The sequence below is a fragment of the Sminthopsis crassicaudata genome, chromosome 2 (assembly GCF_048593235.1).
Source record: "Sminthopsis crassicaudata isolate SCR6 chromosome 2, ASM4859323v1, whole genome shotgun sequence".
NCBI lineage: Eukaryota > Metazoa > Chordata > Mammalia > Dasyuromorphia > Dasyuridae > Sminthopsis > Sminthopsis crassicaudata.
The window spans coordinates 630,039,440-630,058,468 of record NC_133618.1 but is presented as its reverse complement, the minus strand read 5'-3'; the positions used below and the strand labels follow the sequence as shown (position 1 = coordinate 630,058,468).

At 41.5% G+C, this 19,029-nt stretch overlaps 1 protein-coding gene across 1 annotated transcript in view; it reads right to left on the bottom strand.

The window, feature by feature from the left end:
* ADAMTS7 (ADAM metallopeptidase with thrombospondin type 1 motif 7) overlaps positions 1 to 19,029 on the bottom strand; it is a 153,552-nt gene that overhangs the window by 106,923 nt on the left and 27,600 nt on the right. Inside the window, exons 3-6 of the mRNA XM_074296446.1 lie at positions 12,991 to 13,186; positions 8,964 to 9,166; positions 1,165 to 1,248; positions 284 to 408 (exon numbers count right to left, since the gene is read on the bottom strand). Coding sequence (XP_074152547.1) covers positions 284 to 408; positions 1,165 to 1,248; positions 8,964 to 9,166; positions 12,991 to 13,186 — 608 coding nt within the window. The remainder of the gene's footprint in view (positions 1 to 283; positions 409 to 1,164; positions 1,249 to 8,963; positions 9,167 to 12,990; positions 13,187 to 19,029) is intronic.

The following is a 19,029-nucleotide window of genomic DNA, read 5'->3' as shown; positions in this document are numbered from 1 at the left end:
TGAGAGCAGGGTACACAACTTCCCCCATTAGATTGGGAGCTCTCTGAGGGCGGGGCACACAACTTCTCCATTAGATTGGGAGCTCTCTAAGAATTAAACATGCCTCATTCTTTAGAATAAGTGCTCCCTAAGAGCAGAAGCTTTAATTCCCCTGCCATCCTGAAGCTCTCCAAGGGCTTGAGCCATGATTTCCCCATAGATCAGAGGCTTTCTAAGAAAGTCAGTATCACATTAGTAAAAAGTAGGCTCTCACCACTCCTCATCACCCACTCCCATTCCGTACCTCGTCAGCAGAACTGCCACGTCATGATGCAATGGGTGAGCATCACCCTTCATGTTGATACTTTTCTGCCACTTGCAGAAACTTCTCAGAGTGTTATCTGCATGGTGAGTGATCTTGAGGTCCTCCTGGGAAAAGAGATGAGCTGCTCATATGCATCCCCTTCCCCTGGGACCCAAGGAAAGCTCAGAAAAGGTCCAGATGTGGAGTGTGGCTTGCTAATGCCTTCCTGGTTTTCTCTCTCTCCAGTCTAGTGTTCTTACTGATATCCTCAGCTGGCTTTGAGACTCTTAACAAGGACATCCCATATGTTTTTCTTCAAGTGACCCCTAAAGCTTCACGGCCCGCAGGGCTTAGACAGAGGAAGAAGACCTGCCCCTTCTTGTCCCTTCATCGAGAGCGGGAAGAGACCAAGGTTGTCTTCCTTATTTTATAGATGAGGAAACATATGGTTAAGTGACTTTGACTCCAGTTACTTAAGGAGTAAATGAAAAGCTGAGTTTTGAACCTGTAACTCTGAAACTGGGGCTCATCTCACCTCACCACATCACACCCTGGCTTCTGTCCCATATTTTAAAGTCCTTCCAAAGACCAGGTCTTTTGTGCTATTGGGTTAGCATTACCCAAACTAGGTAAAATGGAAATTTGAACAGGACCCTTCTGGATTCAGTGCCTCAACCCAAAGGAACAGTGCAGTGTTGGGTCAATAGGAGAGTGATTTGGGGAGCAGGTGGCTCTTTCAATGTATCTCATGCTATTTAGGGGACTATTTGCTGCAATCCTGAGGGGCTTTATAAGGAGAAAGACTGAGTGAATCTCCACTTGCAGATTTTGACAGACAGAAGGCCAGACCCCAGAACCCTGAGAGCCTCCACATGAGTTACCTCCTCCTTTCCCAGCAAGATTAGGCGCACAATGGAGATATGAATGGGGTTGCCGATGCTGGGGTCATGGAAAAGCCCGGCCACCTGTTCAAAAGAAATGGAAAAGAGATCATTTCTTACTCCACAAGGAAAGACATCCACTTTCACCTACTGATACCATTAGTAGGCTTATACCTCAAAGAGCTTAACGAGGGAAAGGAAACATATGTACCAAAAATATTTACGGCAGCTATATTGTATAGCAAAGAATTAGAAACTAAGGGGCTACTCATCCCTGGGGAAATGGCCAAACAAATTATGGCATATGAACATAATAGAACATTATGGTATAAAAGAAATTATTTAGGGTCCTGAAGTCAGCAGAACATGAATTCAAATCTGGCTCCAAACACTTGATTCTTACTAACTCTGGGACCCTGAGGAAGTCACCTAACCCCAATTGCCTCGCCAAAAGAAAAAAAACAACAACAAATAAAATTATGAAGAGGAAGTTTTCTCTTCTGTAATTATAATGGATATTGATAAAGCTTACAAAGTGCTTTCTGTACATTATCTCACTTGATCCTCAAAAAAACACTAGGATGTACACATTGAGGATATTATGATCCCCCTCCCCTTTTTTACAGATAAGGAAAATGAAACTCAGTTACTTGTTCATGGTTACACTGTGAGTTTCAGAGAAACTGAGGAAGATTCATGTTCAGAGTGGAGTGAGCACAACCAGGAGAATGGTTACTATATTAGAAACAAAACTGTAAAGAAAAATAACTTAGATTGCAGAAGGATTAGTTGTAATCTCCATTAGATTGGAGGTCCAGAGGACCAGATGCAGAATAACATACAGGTGATGAACTCAAGATACAAAATGAGCTCGGCCATTTTTTCAAATACAGATAATGTGCAAATTTATTTTGCTTGATTCAGCAATTTGTTGCCTTCTGTGATTTTTCTTTTCTTTTTCTTTTTTTTTTAATAGGGTAGAGAGCAAGTGATGAAAGGAATAGGAGAATCAGAGATAGAGTTCCCTCCTCCACACACACAAAGAGAATCACTGAATTATGTTTTAGAGCTTACAAAGTACTTTCCAAATACTAACACATTTTATCCTCATAAAAACTCTGAGAGGTAGGTGCTTTTGTTACTCCCATTTTACAGATGAGGAAACAGAAGAAAATAACCATTACAGGGATCAGAAATAGGCAGGCCAACTTTGAAAGTTATGTTGAATTATTTAATTTTAAAATGAAAGCAGGCTATATACAATTAGGCTCAGCTTCATATATAATCCTCTTTTTCTAGTCATATGTACATACATGTTATAATTTTATTTGATATTTGTTAAGATGTTAAGTAAAAAAAAATGAAAAGGCTAACTGTCTGTTATTTCTTACAAGGTCCCAGCTCAAATGCTATAGAAATCTTCTCTAAGTACTTCTGCATCCCTAGGATTATTGGAGTAGAGACTGAGGCTGGAAGGACCATGTAGTCCAATCTCATTTTATTAAGTTGTGTCCAACTTTTTATGGCCCCATTTGGGATTTTTTGACAAAGATACTGGAGTGGTTTGCCTTTTTTTTCCTCCAGCTCATTCTACAGATGAGGAAACTGAGGCAAGCAGGGTTAAGTATCAACCCAGCTAATGAGTATCTGAAGCTAGATTCAAACTCACAAAGATGAGTCTTTTTGATTCCTGGCCCACCCCTCTATTCACTATGGAGTCACGTAGTTGCCCCATTTTACAGAGGGGGAAAGTGATGATTTTTCCAAGTTCTCATAGGTAGTAATCAACAGAGACAATTAAGTCTCAGGCCAGGATGTGGGCATAAATGGGGGGTGAATGAAGGGAGAAAAAGGGCTTCTGCTGAAGAAATCCTGGCTTTTTTCTAAATATTAGTACAGATTTTCTGCTAGCATCCATTTGGGTCAGCCTAAGTATTTTTCTTCATGCTCTCAAGCCAAGTCTGGTCTCTCCCAGATCATATTTATGCAATTTTTTAAAAAGTCTAAATGCACGATTTGACATTTACCCCTATGAAATTTCATCTTGCTAATTTCGGTTCATCCTTCCAGCCTGTCAAGATCTCAGATCCTATCATTTCATGAATCAGGTCCCCTCCCAGCACTGTGAATTCAACTGGACTTAACCTTGGAAAGGTCTCTGAAATATTCTGGGAGAGGGAATGAGGAGTGAACCAGTCTCCCTGGTCTGTGATGGTTTTTTGAGTTCATGCGTCTTTACATCAGAGGAAACTCTGAATGTTTCTTGTCTACAAAATGTGAGGGAGTTGCCTGAGGAGTTTGGCTTTGGTTTTCTCGTGTAATTATAATGGATATTGATAAAGCTTACAAAGTGGTTTCTCTATAGTATCTCACTTGATCCCCCCCCCCAAAAAATTCTTAGGATGAAGACATTGAAAATATTACGATTCCCCCCCCCCTTTTTTTTTTTTACAGATAAGGAAAATAAGAATCAGAGTTACTTGTTCATGGCCATGCTGTGAGTTAATCTGATCTAGAAAGAGCACTGGAGAGAGCCAGCTCTGGGGCTGGAAGGACGTTGGAGATAGAATTCCATGGCTTCCCAAATCTCTTCTGGCTCTGGAAACTATGATTCCCTCTCCAGACCTCAGTTCCTCCCTAAGATATATTGGAAGACCCAATAGAAAAGATTGGACTGGATTTCTTTCACTGATCTACACTGACAGTCTATTTTCCACACAGGTCCCTAAATGATCTTCCTAATGCACAGGTCTAACCATTCTACCTAACCCACTCAAAACTTTTCTATGGCTCTCTATTACCAATGGGATAAAATTAGCCCCCTCTTCAAATAATCTAGCTCCAACCTGCCGCATTCATCTTATTTCTCAAAATTTTCTTTCATACTCTCTACCTTTTAGTCCAGCTTTCCCCCAATCTCTTCTTCTATACATTCTAATGTAGGGTGGCCCCCCCCAGAGCTGGAACATTTTCTCTCCTTATCTCCAAACCCTAGATCCTCCTCTTTCCTCTGGGACAGCCTAGATGCCAAGACCCCGAATCATGGAATTGTAGAAGCCTTCCCTCATCTGCCTCCCCCAAATGAAAGCGAGCTCGTCCTCCCATCTGCAATGTGATCTGAGTGTCTTCTCTGTCCCCACACATGCTACCATGTCTACTACTCATCTGGAAATGGCGAATCCCAGCTCCCTCAATGGAAGAAAACCTCCTTTAGGGCAGACTCAAAGTAGCTTCCTTCAAGATTTGGCTCACTTTCTGCTAGAGTCCCTCTTTGGTCCCCTGTGCTTCCAGTGCCTTAGCCTCTATGACTTTCCATCTACTGGAGAGAAATCTTGTACACAACGGGTTATTTACAGGTCATTTCTCCTGATAGAATATACTCTCCGGGAAGACAGGGGCTGCTTTTTTGCTTTTCTTTGTATCCCCATTGCTTAATACAACACCTGGTACATAGTAGGTCCTTTAAAAATGCACATTGATTGACTGATGGGTAATCATTGGGGAAAGTCTTAGAATTGTGATTTTATCAGAGAGTGGATTTCCCAAGTGAAGAAACTCTGATCAATCCAAGTTAGTATTTTCTCCTCAGATTTTAGAAGGGCCTAGAGAAGAAGCATCAAAAATATGCCATGTTTAGCCACAGCACTCCTGAGTCAGATTAAAAAATAGTCCCCATTTTATTTTAATGCATTAAGAGATAAAGTTTAAAAAAAACATGGAAATACATGTAGTTTTCTAAGTAATTATGTGGCCTGCAAGGATCTATATTTTTGGTCTAGTTTCTATTTGAATTTCACATCTCTGGCCTATTAAGCCCTACATATAATAGACAGGGCTCAAATCTGGGTTTTCCTGATGTTGAAGCTATCTGTCTGTCTACTATATCATATGCTTTATAAAATATTTCTTAATTAATACCTAATTTTAAAATAATCAATTAGTAATGCATTAATATTCAAATGATAATATAAATAAGTAAATATTTATTAATCAATTGAAATCAGCTGGCTCAAGCCATATCTAGCACCTCCTATTTTGTGGGAGACCCAACGCAGAGAGACCAGAGCTGTCAAGGGGGAGCTTAACTGACAGGAAGTCATCAGCGGGTCTAATCCCTCCCCTAGGAAAACGCAGGGTTTGCAGATTGTGCAGAGATCTACGAAGCAAATTTGCTGGTGACATTTAAAAATGTGAAGCCAGGTCTGGGGAGTCTAAATGCCAATTAGATTCCAATTAGTTTTTCCATTAGCATCAAAGAAAAGATTAGGCAGAAAGGCAAGCCAGTCGGATTCACACAATAGTCCTACAATGAGTGGCTAATTTGGTTAGGACTGATTAGGCAATGATGGCATCCACAGAGGCATCCTTGAGAGAAGCTGTAGGGACCAGTCCCAGACCTGAGGCTTATGCTTTTGTTTTCTCACCTACAGGGAACAGTTAAAGCAGAGTATTATCCATACAAGAGAATTAGCTACAGCCAGTGAGTTCAGTGGTTAGAGCCAAACATCTTGTAGCCATGAGTCATATGGTACAGTTCCAGGGCTGGATACAAGATAGAAATGTCAACTGCCAAAAAGACTGGAGGCTCACCATCAATAAAAGCCCTCCTTTGGTTTACCTGGGACAACTTCCATGCTGTTGGCCAGCATCTTTTTCCCGTATGTGACAGACATGTCAATAAGTGACTGCCTGTGAAAGGGCGTCATGCTCCTTGACCCCAGAAAGGAAAACTAGGAATAACAGGACTGTAGACAGGCAGAATGGGGGCCCATAGAAGGACTAGCTTGCTAACAACGAGGGCTGCCCCAAAGTAGACTGGGCAGCTTGAGGAGGTTCTCCAGTAATATAGAGGGGCTTCACACTAGATAGGCACTGAGATCCCTTTCACTTTTGAGATTCTTTGAATCTATGGGAAACAGTGAAGTAGACTTAAAGAATATCAGAGCTGGAAGAGAGCTTAAAGGCCATGAAGATGCCCTTCAGTCAGGGTCAGAGCAAGAGTTTAAACTGGCAGCATAAACATTTACTCCTCCGAAATCAGCAAATGTGGCAAATCAGGGTTTTATTTATTTGTTTGTTTATTTTTGCTGAGTGCCTGTACACATAGTGTTAGTAGCATAAATTAAAATGAAAAGTGCATTATAGTATGCACTGTACGGGGAAGAACTGATCATTAAACATTTTACAAGCATACCTTTGATTTCAGGCCAGATCAGCAAAAGCAACCGTCAGAGGACCTGGGACAGAAATGTATTCTGATACTGAGTATGATTTTGGATTTATTCTCTCTGAATCTGGTTCCCTATTATAAAATGAGAGGGTCTAACCAATCTTTCTAAAAATCCTTTCCAATTATTGATCTATGAGTTTTATTACGATTATGAGGTTTTACTAAACTGTGTGTGGCATGGAGTCATTCACTTGAGTGCCTACTGTATGCAGAGCTCTGCGGGTCCAAGGGCTGTCATTGCCAGGCTAATGAATCTGGGCTCTATCTGAGAATGAGGAGCCATTTTTGAGATGGCATCAGATTAATTGATATGGGATGGGTTGGAAACATGGGGAAGGGATGGAATGAGGAAATCAGTTAGGAAGCTGTTGCAATATTCCAAGCAAGAGATAAATAATATTCCAAGAAAGAGGTCAAGTCTAGAGAAGGAATCATAACTCAATATTCTCATGTCCTGGGGCACAAAGAACACAGAATTCGAAGTTAATGGACCTGGTTCAAATCCTGAGTCTTCTAGTAACTAGTCAGTAGCAAAGTTTTCTTTTCCGTAAATCTCAAAAACTCTAAATCCTATGATCCTCTAATATGCGGAAAGGAAGCTGTCAGATGAACTGCCCTCTATTTAAAATGTAAGTAAACAGAGCTCTTGGGATATGGGGGAAGCTAAAAGGGCCTTGAAGATTTGGGTTGTTTTGTCTCCCTAGTTACAGAATGAAATCTTGAGGGGGGGGACTGTCCCCTGTGACCCTGTAACTTCCCCCAGCCTCAGCACTTAGTTCATTTTATAGATAAGGAAAATGAGGTGCAGAAAGATTAAATAATTCATCCTAGATCAGACAGCCTGAAAAAGTTTGAGCTAAAATTTAAACCCAGGCCTTTTGCCCAGGAATCCAGGTCTCTTTCCGCCACCCCCTGCCACGGAGTTGGCCCTGGATTTAAGTGGGCACGTCTGGAGGTGTCTCCAACTGTGCTTGTTGCCAAAAGGAGGGGGAAGGGGTTGTTTTTCTTGTATAAGAGATGGCGCCGGGGCCCCCCGGACCCACGGCCGGCAGTGAGAAGGGGGAGTCAGGCGGCAATCAGCTAGAGAAACAAGCCAGGTAATTACCCAGCTTGAGTCCAAACCCTGCGGCAGTGGCTGCCAGTTAATCCTGGGCAGTTATATGGAAAAACAACATGTGTGGTAGAAAGAAAGGCTGAGAGAGGGGAAATGTGTGGGGATGGCTGTCTACCACAGTCCAGGCCACTTTATGCCAATAGTTTCTCTGGGAAGGAGAAGAAGCAGAGCCAGTCCCCATTTGGCAGATGAGAACGCCAAGATCCAAAACAGGGGAGGGTTGACTTGGCCACAGGGAGTTAGTAGCCAAGTCGAGAATAGAATCCAGGCCTCTCCGTCTCCAAGTTCAGGCCCCAAAGACTGGTCTTTAGCACCCCAAGACATTTTGTAGTAGATCTAAGGTCACCTCCATAAAGGCAGCTCTTGGGAAGGAAATTCCGTCCACCAACTGGCAACTTGGTTTTAAGAGTTGGAGATGTCAGGGGCAACTAGGGGCGCAGTGGATAGAGCACCAGCCCTGAAGTCAGCAGGACCTGAGTTCAAGTCACCTCATTAATTAGGGACTCAATTTTCTCCAGCTTAAAATGATCTCACTCTTCCATCTGGTCTCCCCTTGGACTCCTGGAAGGTGGGAAGTATGCCTTATATATGCAGTACGGATCTCTTACAACACCTATGACAAGGCCTTTTCAAAGTAGGTGCTCAATAAATGCTTATTGAATGATGGAAAAATAATCATCAGAGTCCACCAAAAGTTAATCTTTCATGGCTTCTCAGTGCCTGCACAATTCAGTCTAAACTACTGATCTTGGCATTCAAGACCTTAGACAAGACCCCACTTCATAAAATCATTTTACCACCGAGGAAAGTTAAACTCATAGACATTAAATGATTTGCCCATGTTGATATAGGACTTGACTCCACTTCCAGCTTTCTTTCCCCTGTACTGTCTTCATACCAGTATGTCTATTTTCTTTCTTATGATTCCCCTTTCCACTCCCTAGTACACAGAAGGCATATAATAAATGCTTACTGATTGGTTGCTTACATTCTAATTCTTTGCCAAGTCAGCCTGCTCTCCATGTTGCCCTCTTCTTCCCTACTGGTGCCTCCCAAGCTTGAAACTGGCTTTGTCCCATTTCCATGTCTTATGGTCAAGTTCTTTCAAGACCTCCTCTTCCATGAGATCTTCCTTGCCCCCACCATAGGGAACAGTGATGGCTACTGCCCACCATTACTGTCTTGTAGTTCTTCCTGGGCTGCTTCTTTTCCCCCCTCTATAATCATCAGTATACAAGTCTTTATCTTCTAGGACTACCTCCTCAGGTAGCCAGGTAGTATACTCTGCTCTTTATCCCCCAACATCAAGCCCAGAGTCCCATATACAAATAGTGCTCAATAATTGGCTTTAAAAAAAAAAAAAACTGAATGAACGAATCATAAAGAGTCACTGATGGGATGGATCAGAAAGCTAACACGCTTCAGCCAGGAAGCAAACCCAGAGCCCTGACTCACCATGTTCATAACTGTCAACACATAGTTCTCCACATGGTCCCAGCCATGGTACTCCACCATCTTGGTATCTGCTACCACCAAGGTCTCCACCCATTTCTCCTTGCTGATGGAGCGCTGCTGCAGCCGCCGCCTCCGCTGCTGCTGTTGCTTCTGCTCCCACCTTTCCCTCCTCTTCTCTGACTTTCCCTGGATCTCAGGAGATTCTGGGGCAAGGTGAGAGAGACAGACAGAGAAAGAGACAGACAGATAGACAGAGACAAAGAGACTGAGTCAGTCAGGGATGTCTTCTGGGAAGGAAGGGATGAAGCCTTTCCTGGGAGGTCATTGCCTCCTAAATATCTGTCAGCTGGGGACCTTTTGGTCATGAATTTCTCCGCCCTCAGCTAGACCAGTTCTTGGACAAAAATAGTCCCACCCTTATTTTAAAAAAAACACTTCCCAGTTTGATAGAATGCTCTACCACCCCACTGGCAAAGCCTTTAGAACCCAAGGGTCACTTCTGTGATTTTAAAACACAGTTCTGTGTTTTAAAATCTCTTTTGTGGTCTCCTGGTTTAGAAGCAACCCATTCTAACGTAGCTACTCAGATAAAGGTGAAGGCGAAAAGGACCTATGAAGTATAGGGAATTCTTAGTGTAGACATTCTCTCCCTCCCCTGTCTATGATGTAGCAAAGTCACCTTATGTGACTGTAGAGAAGCATCAGGGAGTTGCCAACATCAGTTACAAGTTGAATGACGTGCCTACAGAGTTGCACAACTGGGAACTATTTTTGTTGTTTGGTCATTTTTAGGAGTGTCTGACTTTTCATGGCCCCATTGAGATTTTTCTGGGTAGAAATCCTATAACGGTTGGCCATTTCCTTCTCCAGTTCACTTTACAGATGAGGAAACTGAGGTAAACAGGGTTAACTGACTTGCTGAGAGTCACACAGCTAGTAAACATCTGAAACCAGATTTGGACTCATGAAGTTGAGTATTCCTAAGTCCAGGTCTGGAGCTCCATCTACTGTACTCAATTTCCTCATCTGTAAAATGGGAATAAGAATAGATCTCGCAGGCATAAATGAGAAAATTTATATAAAACACTAGGCAAACTTCATATAAATGCAATGATTTATTTATTTATTTATTGTATGAGTACAGGCAAGCCCCTTACACTCTCTGGGGATCAGCTTCCACATTTATAAAATGGGCATAATGATAAATATGGCAATATGGTTAGAAGTTCTAAAAATTACTTGCTATGTAGGGAGAGGGAAAGAAAAAAAAATTGCAAGAGTAAATGTTGAAAACCATCTTTGGATGTATTTGGGAAAATACAAAGCTATTATTATCAAAAAACTAGAATTTCTTTTAAAATGGATATAATAACATTTGGAGAAGCTATCTGCCAAAGAATTGCAAAGACTAAATTAGATAATGTATTTTATGTGATTAATGTGAACTGTTATTATTTTTTAACACACTCAGCTAAAATGCAAGCTCAAGCACAGAGATAACAGTAAGAAAGAGTAAAATCTGTGGTTGGGGGGAAGGTCTCAGTTCAGTGCCATTCTGTCATTTCCTAGCTGTCTAACTATGGGCTAGGCAGTCAGCCTCCATGAGCCTCAGTTTCTTTCTCTGCAAAATGGAAATAAGAACATTTCTCTCTGGCCTATTGTGAGTCTCAAAAGAGACCCAATGGCTGTAAAGCATGTCAGCAAGGTCTGGTTTTAAGTATTGCTATTTCAAAGCTGCAATGCCTATAATTTCACCACAACACAACTGAACCCATGGAGCAATGGCCGAGAGCAACATGGCAGCCTTAAATGGCCAAAAGATTGTGAAGAGTTCCCTGAGTTTGAGAAGACTAGACCCGTCTGGATAAAGGCCCAGAAAGGGTTATTCTGAAGGAAATTGGCCATGTGCCCTGGGATCTTGGAGAGCAAAGGGGGCTTTTTAAAAAGGAATCTCCAAACAAACTCCCATTTCATGTTTCTTACAACAAGGAAAAGAGGCATTACAAGTATTGTCATTCCCATTTTACAGAGAAGGAAACGGAGGCTCAAACATCATAGTAGAAGGAGGTGTTGCTGACATAATATTTTAAAGTCTACAAAGTGATTTCCATGCATTACCTCATTTGAATCTGATAGCAATCCTGAGAGGTAAGCTCTAAGGATATTATTATTTTCACAGATTATAATATTACTTTACAGATTACAAAAATGATAATTTTACCAATGAGAAAACTGAGACTTTGAGAAGTTGTCTTAAGTCTGACCAGCCAGAAGAGGTCAGAGGTGGGATTTGCACCTGATTTTTCTTGAATCTAAGTCCAGCACAAAGTAGAGAAAAGAGTAAGCATCTGTGCCCGATACTGTGCTAAGCACTTCACAAATATTCTCTCATTTGATTCTCTCAGTCTTGGGAGGTAAATACTATAACCCCCATTTTTCAGTTGGAGAAACTGAGGCAGGTGGAGATCAAATGAGTGGCTCGGGGTTACACAGCTAGTATTTCATTTTTTAATTCAGGTTTTCTTGACTGTAAGTCCAATGGTTTATGCACTATGGTGTCACTGGTGCCTTGCCCAGGGCCAGGGAGCAGAGAAGCCCACAGCCAGGCCTTCCAACTCCCCAGGAGTGTTTTTCCAGGAGTTTTAGAGCTGCTGCAGGGAGTGCAGACAGAAAACTACTGGTAGTCCTTCTGATAAGCTGTCCCACCCCATTCCTCCTGCTCTTCCATCTCCATGGCAACCACTCTCCCAGCTGGGCTAAAAGATGCTCCCTGACCCACTGCTCTCTACCTCTCTTCCTCTTTCCAGGATATTTCCTGTGGCACAAAGCCTCCCACTCTCTCTTACTGGTCTGCACTGACCTTAGAAGAGCTCTTTCTCCAGATATAAACCAGAGAGTTCGGGAATCCAATCAGCCAGCTGAGGATTCAGTGCCTTAGGCCAGATGGCTCCCTAGGGAAATCAGCCCCACAGCAGCCTGGAGTCAGAGGGAACAACTGGTGACCTAGTCCAATTGCTCCACAGGGAAACTGAGGCTTCCAGAAATGTTTGCCTAAGATCCCATAACCCTCTGGGGCAGGACCTAGGAAGAATGAAGGTGCGGGTCTCAGTGACTCAATGGTCCCCTTTATCTAAATCTGTGAGTGGGGTGACTAGGTGGTGTGGTGGATAGAGCACAGCACTTGGAGGCCCGAGCTGAAATCCTGCCTTGGACCCTTGTGGTAAATCATTTAATCTTTCTGTGCCTCAGTTTCCTTATCTGTAAAATGAGGAAAATAATAGCACTTACCACCCAAGTTTGTTGTGAAGATCAATGAGTTTGCAACAATTAATATAAATACTAGCTGTTGCTATTCTTGTGATTATGATTATTCTCATTATCCTAAGAGACTCTTCCTGACAACTGTTTTATCCAGAAAGAAAGGGATTCACGGGATGGAGAGCCCCCGTCCTCTCTCCAGAAAAGGACCAGAGATGGACAAAGATGTCCCACAAGTTTGTGATCTCAGGCCCCCCTCCCAGCCCAGGGCACAGCACCCTCTCCCAGCACCCTCTTGGCACTAGCACCTGCTATCTGCATGATTCCTGAGGGCGCTAAGGCCTCGATTTCCAGAGCTACTCCCAAGTCCAAGCCTGGGAGGAAGAGCACTTCGAGGTGAGGGAGAGGCGAACTGTGTGGAGCTTCTGACCCAGGTCTGACCCACTGAGGTGGCTGGCTCACACACAGATTGGGAACGTAGCCTCCATCTGGAAGTCATCAAACCCTTAATAAAGAAGGCATTTTTCCTGTGGTCTCTCAGTTTTTCCCTCTGGCCAAAGCAAATCAGCGAGCCACCAGTAAGTGCCGGGCACATTTTGTTTGGAAGGGAAAGAAGGAAAATCACTGGGCATTTATTAAGTGCTTACTGTGTGCCAGGCACTGTGTTAAGTGAGGGGGATACAAAGAAAGGTCAAAGATAGTCCATGACCTCAAGAAGCTTCTATTTCCAGAGTGGTCCCCCCTGTACCAATGAGAAAACAAAAGGTACCTTTGATGCCACATGTGCCCAGGACCCTGGGGAAGGGAGTTCCTGTATGAGCCTTGGATCCCGTTCTCCAGTCTTCCCGGTGTTCTGGTGTCTGTCGCTTGTAAACCACGTGAGGCTGCGCCACCCCAGCCCGGGGCTTGATTCCATCCAGTGGCTCGATGAAATAGTCTTCGTTGGAGAGCTGGAACACACCTTTCTGGGACGGGGGCAGGACGGGGCAGGGGGGACAAGAAAGCATCACTGCTATGTGTCAATGGCAGCCCCCAATGGGACTGATCAGCTGAGAGAACACAGTCCCCATCACCCACAAAAGCAAGACCAAACATTCAAGGTCTTCTCCAGTGTATTTGACCGCTTTCTCCTCCCTCATCTCCCAATCCCCATGAGCACTCTCAGCTCCAATCAAACTTATCTCTCCCCTGTCCCCAAGCTCATTCTCACCTCCATGCTGTCCCTCAGGCTTTTCCTGGGGTCCGTGCAACCTGTTCCAGGCCCTCCCCTTTGTCAAGGCCCAATAAGATCTGCTTCCTCCAGGAAGCCTTTTCTGACTAATTCCTCCCCTCTCTGAGCATCTATCTGGTGTCCATAATTTTTTCAAGGCTCTTCATTCTATTACTTCTTATCTCATGGCTCTATGCACCAAGTCTTACTTCCTCATCTAGACCGTAAGCTGTCTGAGGGCAGGGAGTGTATGTTAAAGTTCTCCTAAGCCTGTGACAGTTTGCATTACTTTGGATGGCAAGCCCTGTGGAGAGAACCTTAAGAAGAAGATCTAATAACTAATATAGATATAGATATAGATATAGATATATTAACATAATGTATAAACTAATGAAAATAACTAGTATTTGTGTGGAAAGTTAGAGTTTGCAAAGCATTTTACAAAAATCATCTCCTTTTATTTTCACAGCAATATATAAACCAATGATAATAACTAGCGTGCATGTAGAAGGTTAGAGTTTGCAAAACATTTTACAAAATCATCTCACAGCAGTTCTAGATGTTATGTCTATTATTATCCCCATTTTATAGATGAGAAAACTGAAGCTGAGAACGTCTAAGTGACACTTCTAAATAAACACCTAAAGAAGGCTTTAAATTCAAGTCTTTTTGACACTAAATCTAGCTCCCTCTAAATACTCTTTTGGGACAAGTGATACCAGAGAACTTTTGAACCAACTTTTTGAGGCAGTGCAGGGTAGACAACTGCCCTTCTGTCACCCTTCTATATACAGGGCTTTTCAGGTAGCTCTTTTCTGAAGGACATGTGTATATCAGCAGAGGAGATAGTCACCTGCTCTGGCTGCTCAGGGATGCTTCTCTATGAAGACATTCTGAACAACTTTCCACTTTGGGCTTTGCCATCCCTTGCCTGGGAACAGTGACCCCATATTGGTGCCCAAGGAGAAATGACTATGGGTGTTTGAGGCCGGATGCACTGGGCAGGAGGGTGGCTAAGGAATACAAGTGATGAAAGGCCTTCCTACCACCCATGAAGACCCAGAGCTCCCACCAATCCATGTCCAACATGAAGCCTCTGTGCATCATCTCCACTTAACCCTCTCTATATTTTGTTCGTACATAATTGTTTACATGCTGTGTCTTTCATTAGACTGAGAATCCTTGAGAGCAGGACCTAATTTTTTCATTTCTTGTTTTCCCAGGCCTGCACCGTAGTAGGTGCTTAATCAAAGGTTATTGACTATTAGAAAGACTTTTGGAAAGATTAATCTTGTTCTGCATGGCAACAAAAGGCAGATCAAAGAGAAGCAGGTAAAGTACAAGAGAAGCAAAATTAAGCCTGACATCAGGAAAGACTTCCTCTAACAATGAGAGATCTTCAAGAGAAGAACGAGGAAGGACAGGCTCATGGTACAGAGTAGGGCCCTACCTCATGGGAGGCTTTCAAGGAAAGGCTGAAAAACTTCCTTCAGACTCACCGAAGAAGATTTCTGTTTCAGGTATGGATGGCCTGATCTCTGGGGTTCCAACCGACTCCAAGAGTCTGAGAGTTTGTGAACTTGTTGCTGACTCAGTTTTCATATCCGAAACTGGGCTAAGGAATTTTGGTCAACCAAGAAATGTTTGCTAATCCTAAGAAGTAAGCTCTAAACTCACCTGACCAAAATCCTCAGTTGTTCACTCAAAAATAAACATGCAGGCTCATTTTTATCTCATTTGCATGTCTTCAAATGTCACCATGCACAGAAATCCCGCCTATCCTGCCCAGATAAAAACCCTCTCCCTTATCAGTTTTTCCCTTCTTTCCTCCCTGTGCCAAGCAGTGGTTGAATGTGTAGAGCTGGTCTGGAGAAAAGCCAGTTGGGTTCTGCCCACATGGTTCTCTTGCTATGGGACACAGACCCTTCTTAGAGTTTTTCCAATGGATTCTGAGTGGGCAGGAGCTCAAGTCAAGAGGGCAAGCTTGGTCTCTTTGTTAATTTGTTCTCTTCTCTTCCCCCAACTTAGGTCCTGTGAGACGTCAATGGAATTACTGACCCTTCATGACCCCTTCCTAAAATGTGGGTAATAGCCAAAAGCTCTGGGGCAGACTCCACTCACTGACCTTCCATCCTCCACTTGGCTCTTTCCTCTTTGGAGTTTGGCATTTCCCTGCTTCTGTTCTCATCTCTACTGGAGTAGGAAAAATAACACTGGCCTGGGCACAGACCAGCCTTGTCCCCAGACTCTCTTCTTTGGTTCTGATGAGTCATTTCAAAGGCAGTGTTCCCCACTCTATGGTGCCTTCATATGCCACCAGGAGTAGACAGGGAACAATTGTGCTCTAAAAGGTTCTAAAAGGTTCCCATGACCCCAAACTCATCTATGAGAGACCACACAATATAGAGAAGCCCTTCTATAGCAAAGCTTCTAAAACTGTGGGTTGTGATCCAGAGGGAATCAAGTAACTCAATGTAGGGGTCATGAAAAATTGGGTAACAGTAAAACTAGGTATCAAATATTCCACAAGACAATTCATTATGCAAAAATAAACAAGTACATTCATCTCATTAATATGCAAATCTGATTCCATCTTTAATAAGTGATAAAATTAAATATGTGTGTACATATATACACACACCAAAGAAATGTTTTAAAACAAATTTCTTTATGATTTACTATCAGTAAATGTTTGATTTGTATACATATTTTATATACGTATATACTCAGGGTCACATAAAAATTCTCAGGCAAAAAGGGGCCATGAGTGGGAAAAGTTTAAGAAGCCCTGATCTCCAACATCAATAAACATTAATTAACTGCAAGCCAGGAGCTGTGTATTACTGATAAGTGGAACTCTGGACTTTCCTCCCAGGGGTACAAGTCTATATTCAGTATTCTAAGATATTTTACAATTCTGACATTCTGAGTTCTACACTCTAAGCTGCTCTTTAACATTGATGTTCCAAGTTCTATCCCCTAAGTTTGCTCCATTTTGACATTCTCCCTTCCATGTTCTAAGGGCTTCCAACTTTAATTGTTCACATTATGCAGTTCTATACTTTGATCTCACAGCCAGAAAAATAGGGACTGATGTAGACAGTGTTGTTATGGTTACAACTGATTCTGATCTTGTGAAGTATTTATTATTACCCAGTTCTTTAGTATAGTCCAAGTCTAACTCTTCAAGAAGCTTCTAACACAACCCAATGAGCAAGACTTTTCCAATGGACGCATACTACAAAGAGAAATGCAGAAGCACTAGGAAAGCTCCCCAGAGCTTCACTGCTCAGCCACACAGGGCTCTCTATTTCTCCTAACCTTTAAAAAAAACAAATATTTTATCCAACAAAAAATAATGACTAGCTTGACAGCAGGCACCAAGCCCAGTCCTTCTTTACTCTTAGCTGCTGCCTATGAACAACCTTTGAATAGAAAAGAGTCCAGTACCCTCTCTGAGGCTTCTAACAGCAGCTGCTGCCTTGCTGTCCTGCAGATGAGATCAACTGCCTTGCTTTTTTGATGTGGTCAATATCCAATACAAATGAACCATTTACTCAAAATACTGAGTCAAAGAAAGACCAAAATAGTAAATACATTCTTTTCAGATCATGATACAATAAAAATTATATGTAATAAAAGACCAAGGAAAAATAGACCAAAAATTAATTGCCTACTAAATAATCTAATCCTAAAGAATGAGTGAATGAAACAACAAGTCATAGAAATAAGCAATAATTTAATACAAGAGAATGCTAATAATGAGAAAACATACCAAAGAAGTTCTTGGGGGGAGCTCTCATGAATAAAATAGAGAAAGAGAAGATCAATGAATTGGGCATGCAATTAAAAAAGATAGAAAAAAGAAAAAATTAAAGATTCCCAATTAAATACCAAATGAGAAATTCTAAAAATCAAAGGAGAGATTAATACAATTGAAAATAAGAAAACTATTTAACTAATAAACAAAATTCAGAGTTGGTTTTATGAAAAAACCAACCAGGTGGTTAATTTGATTTGAAAAAGGAAAAAAGAAAACAAAATTGCCAGTATCAAAAATAAAAAGAGTGAACTTACCAGAGGAATGAAGAGGAAATTAAAGCAATAATTACCAGGGAGGCTCAACACAGAGAAAGAAAATTAAAGGCAAATTTCCCTAATGAATATTGATGTAAAAATCTCAAATAAAATATTAGCAAAGAGATTATAGAAATTTATCACAGGATAACATACCTGACCAAGTAGGATTTATACCAGGAATGTAGGGCTAATTCAATAATCAGGAAAACTATTAGCATAACTGACTACATCATAACCAAACTAACAGAAATTACATAATTATCTCAATAGAAAAGAAACAGAAAAAAGCATTTGACAAAATACAATACCTGTTTCTAATAAATAGAAAGCATAGGAATAACCTGAGTTTTCCTTAAAATGATATGTATCATCTATCTTAAACCACCAGAAAGCATTATAGGTAATGGGGATAAATTAGAAGCATTCCCAATAAGATCAGGGATGAAAGAAGGTTGCTCATTATCATCACCACTCTTTAATATTATAATAGAAATGTTAGCTTTAGCAATAAAAGAAAAAAAATAAATTGAAAGAATTAGAATATGTAATGAGGAAACACAACTACCCCTCTTTGGAGATGATATGATGTGTACAGTTAGAGAATCCTAGAGAATCAAGTAAAAAACTATCAGAAATACCTTTAACAAAGTTGCATGATATAAAACAAACCCACATAAATCATTATCATTTCTATATGCTACTAACAAAGTCCAGCAGTAAGACATAGAATGAAAAATCCCAATGAAAATAACGGTAGGTAATAGAAAATATTTGGATGGGATGTAGTGGATGACCTTGGAATCTTCAATGTCTAACCAAATTCTAACCCCACCATAGAGCTTACTTCAGCCACCTTCCTGGCCACTGAAACAAATTGTTCTCTGCCATTGATTCTACTGGGAAAGTCTTCACATGCTTGGATTAGACTCTCCCCTCACTCACCCACAAGTTTGAGACCTATTGGTTACTCTCAACCTAAATCAGCCCATCTGCTAAAATGGTTTACTCCTTTATTAAAAACTAAGTATTTATTAAGAGTTTCCCAAAGGTCAGGGATTGTGATATGTGCTAGGGATATGAAGATGAAATTGTCCCTCCCCTCAAGAAGCTTTTTTTTTTTTTGTCTTCTGGTTTCATTTAGCCTAAGAAAGTCAAGATAAAGACTCACTGCATTGGGTAAAAGAAATTGTACTTTTAGAGTATCAAATGATTAAGTTAATGTTTGTGGGTAAGTCTAAGAACTCTGTGATCCTTCACATTGTATTCCCCCTGTGCCACCATTCAGTCAACATCTCCATGAAGGAGTCCACACAGAACTAAAGACTATTTTGTATTTTTATCTAATCCAGAACTTGCTAGGACCCCAGAATACACTATCCAGGGGCTGCCCTCTTGAATGTTCACAAGAATGGCTCAAATCAAGAAGGCCCAGAAGGTAACAATGGAAGAAAGACCCTCTAAAAAGAAACCGTGAATACACCAAAGGCAAGCAGCAAATGATCTTGTACCAGATGAATT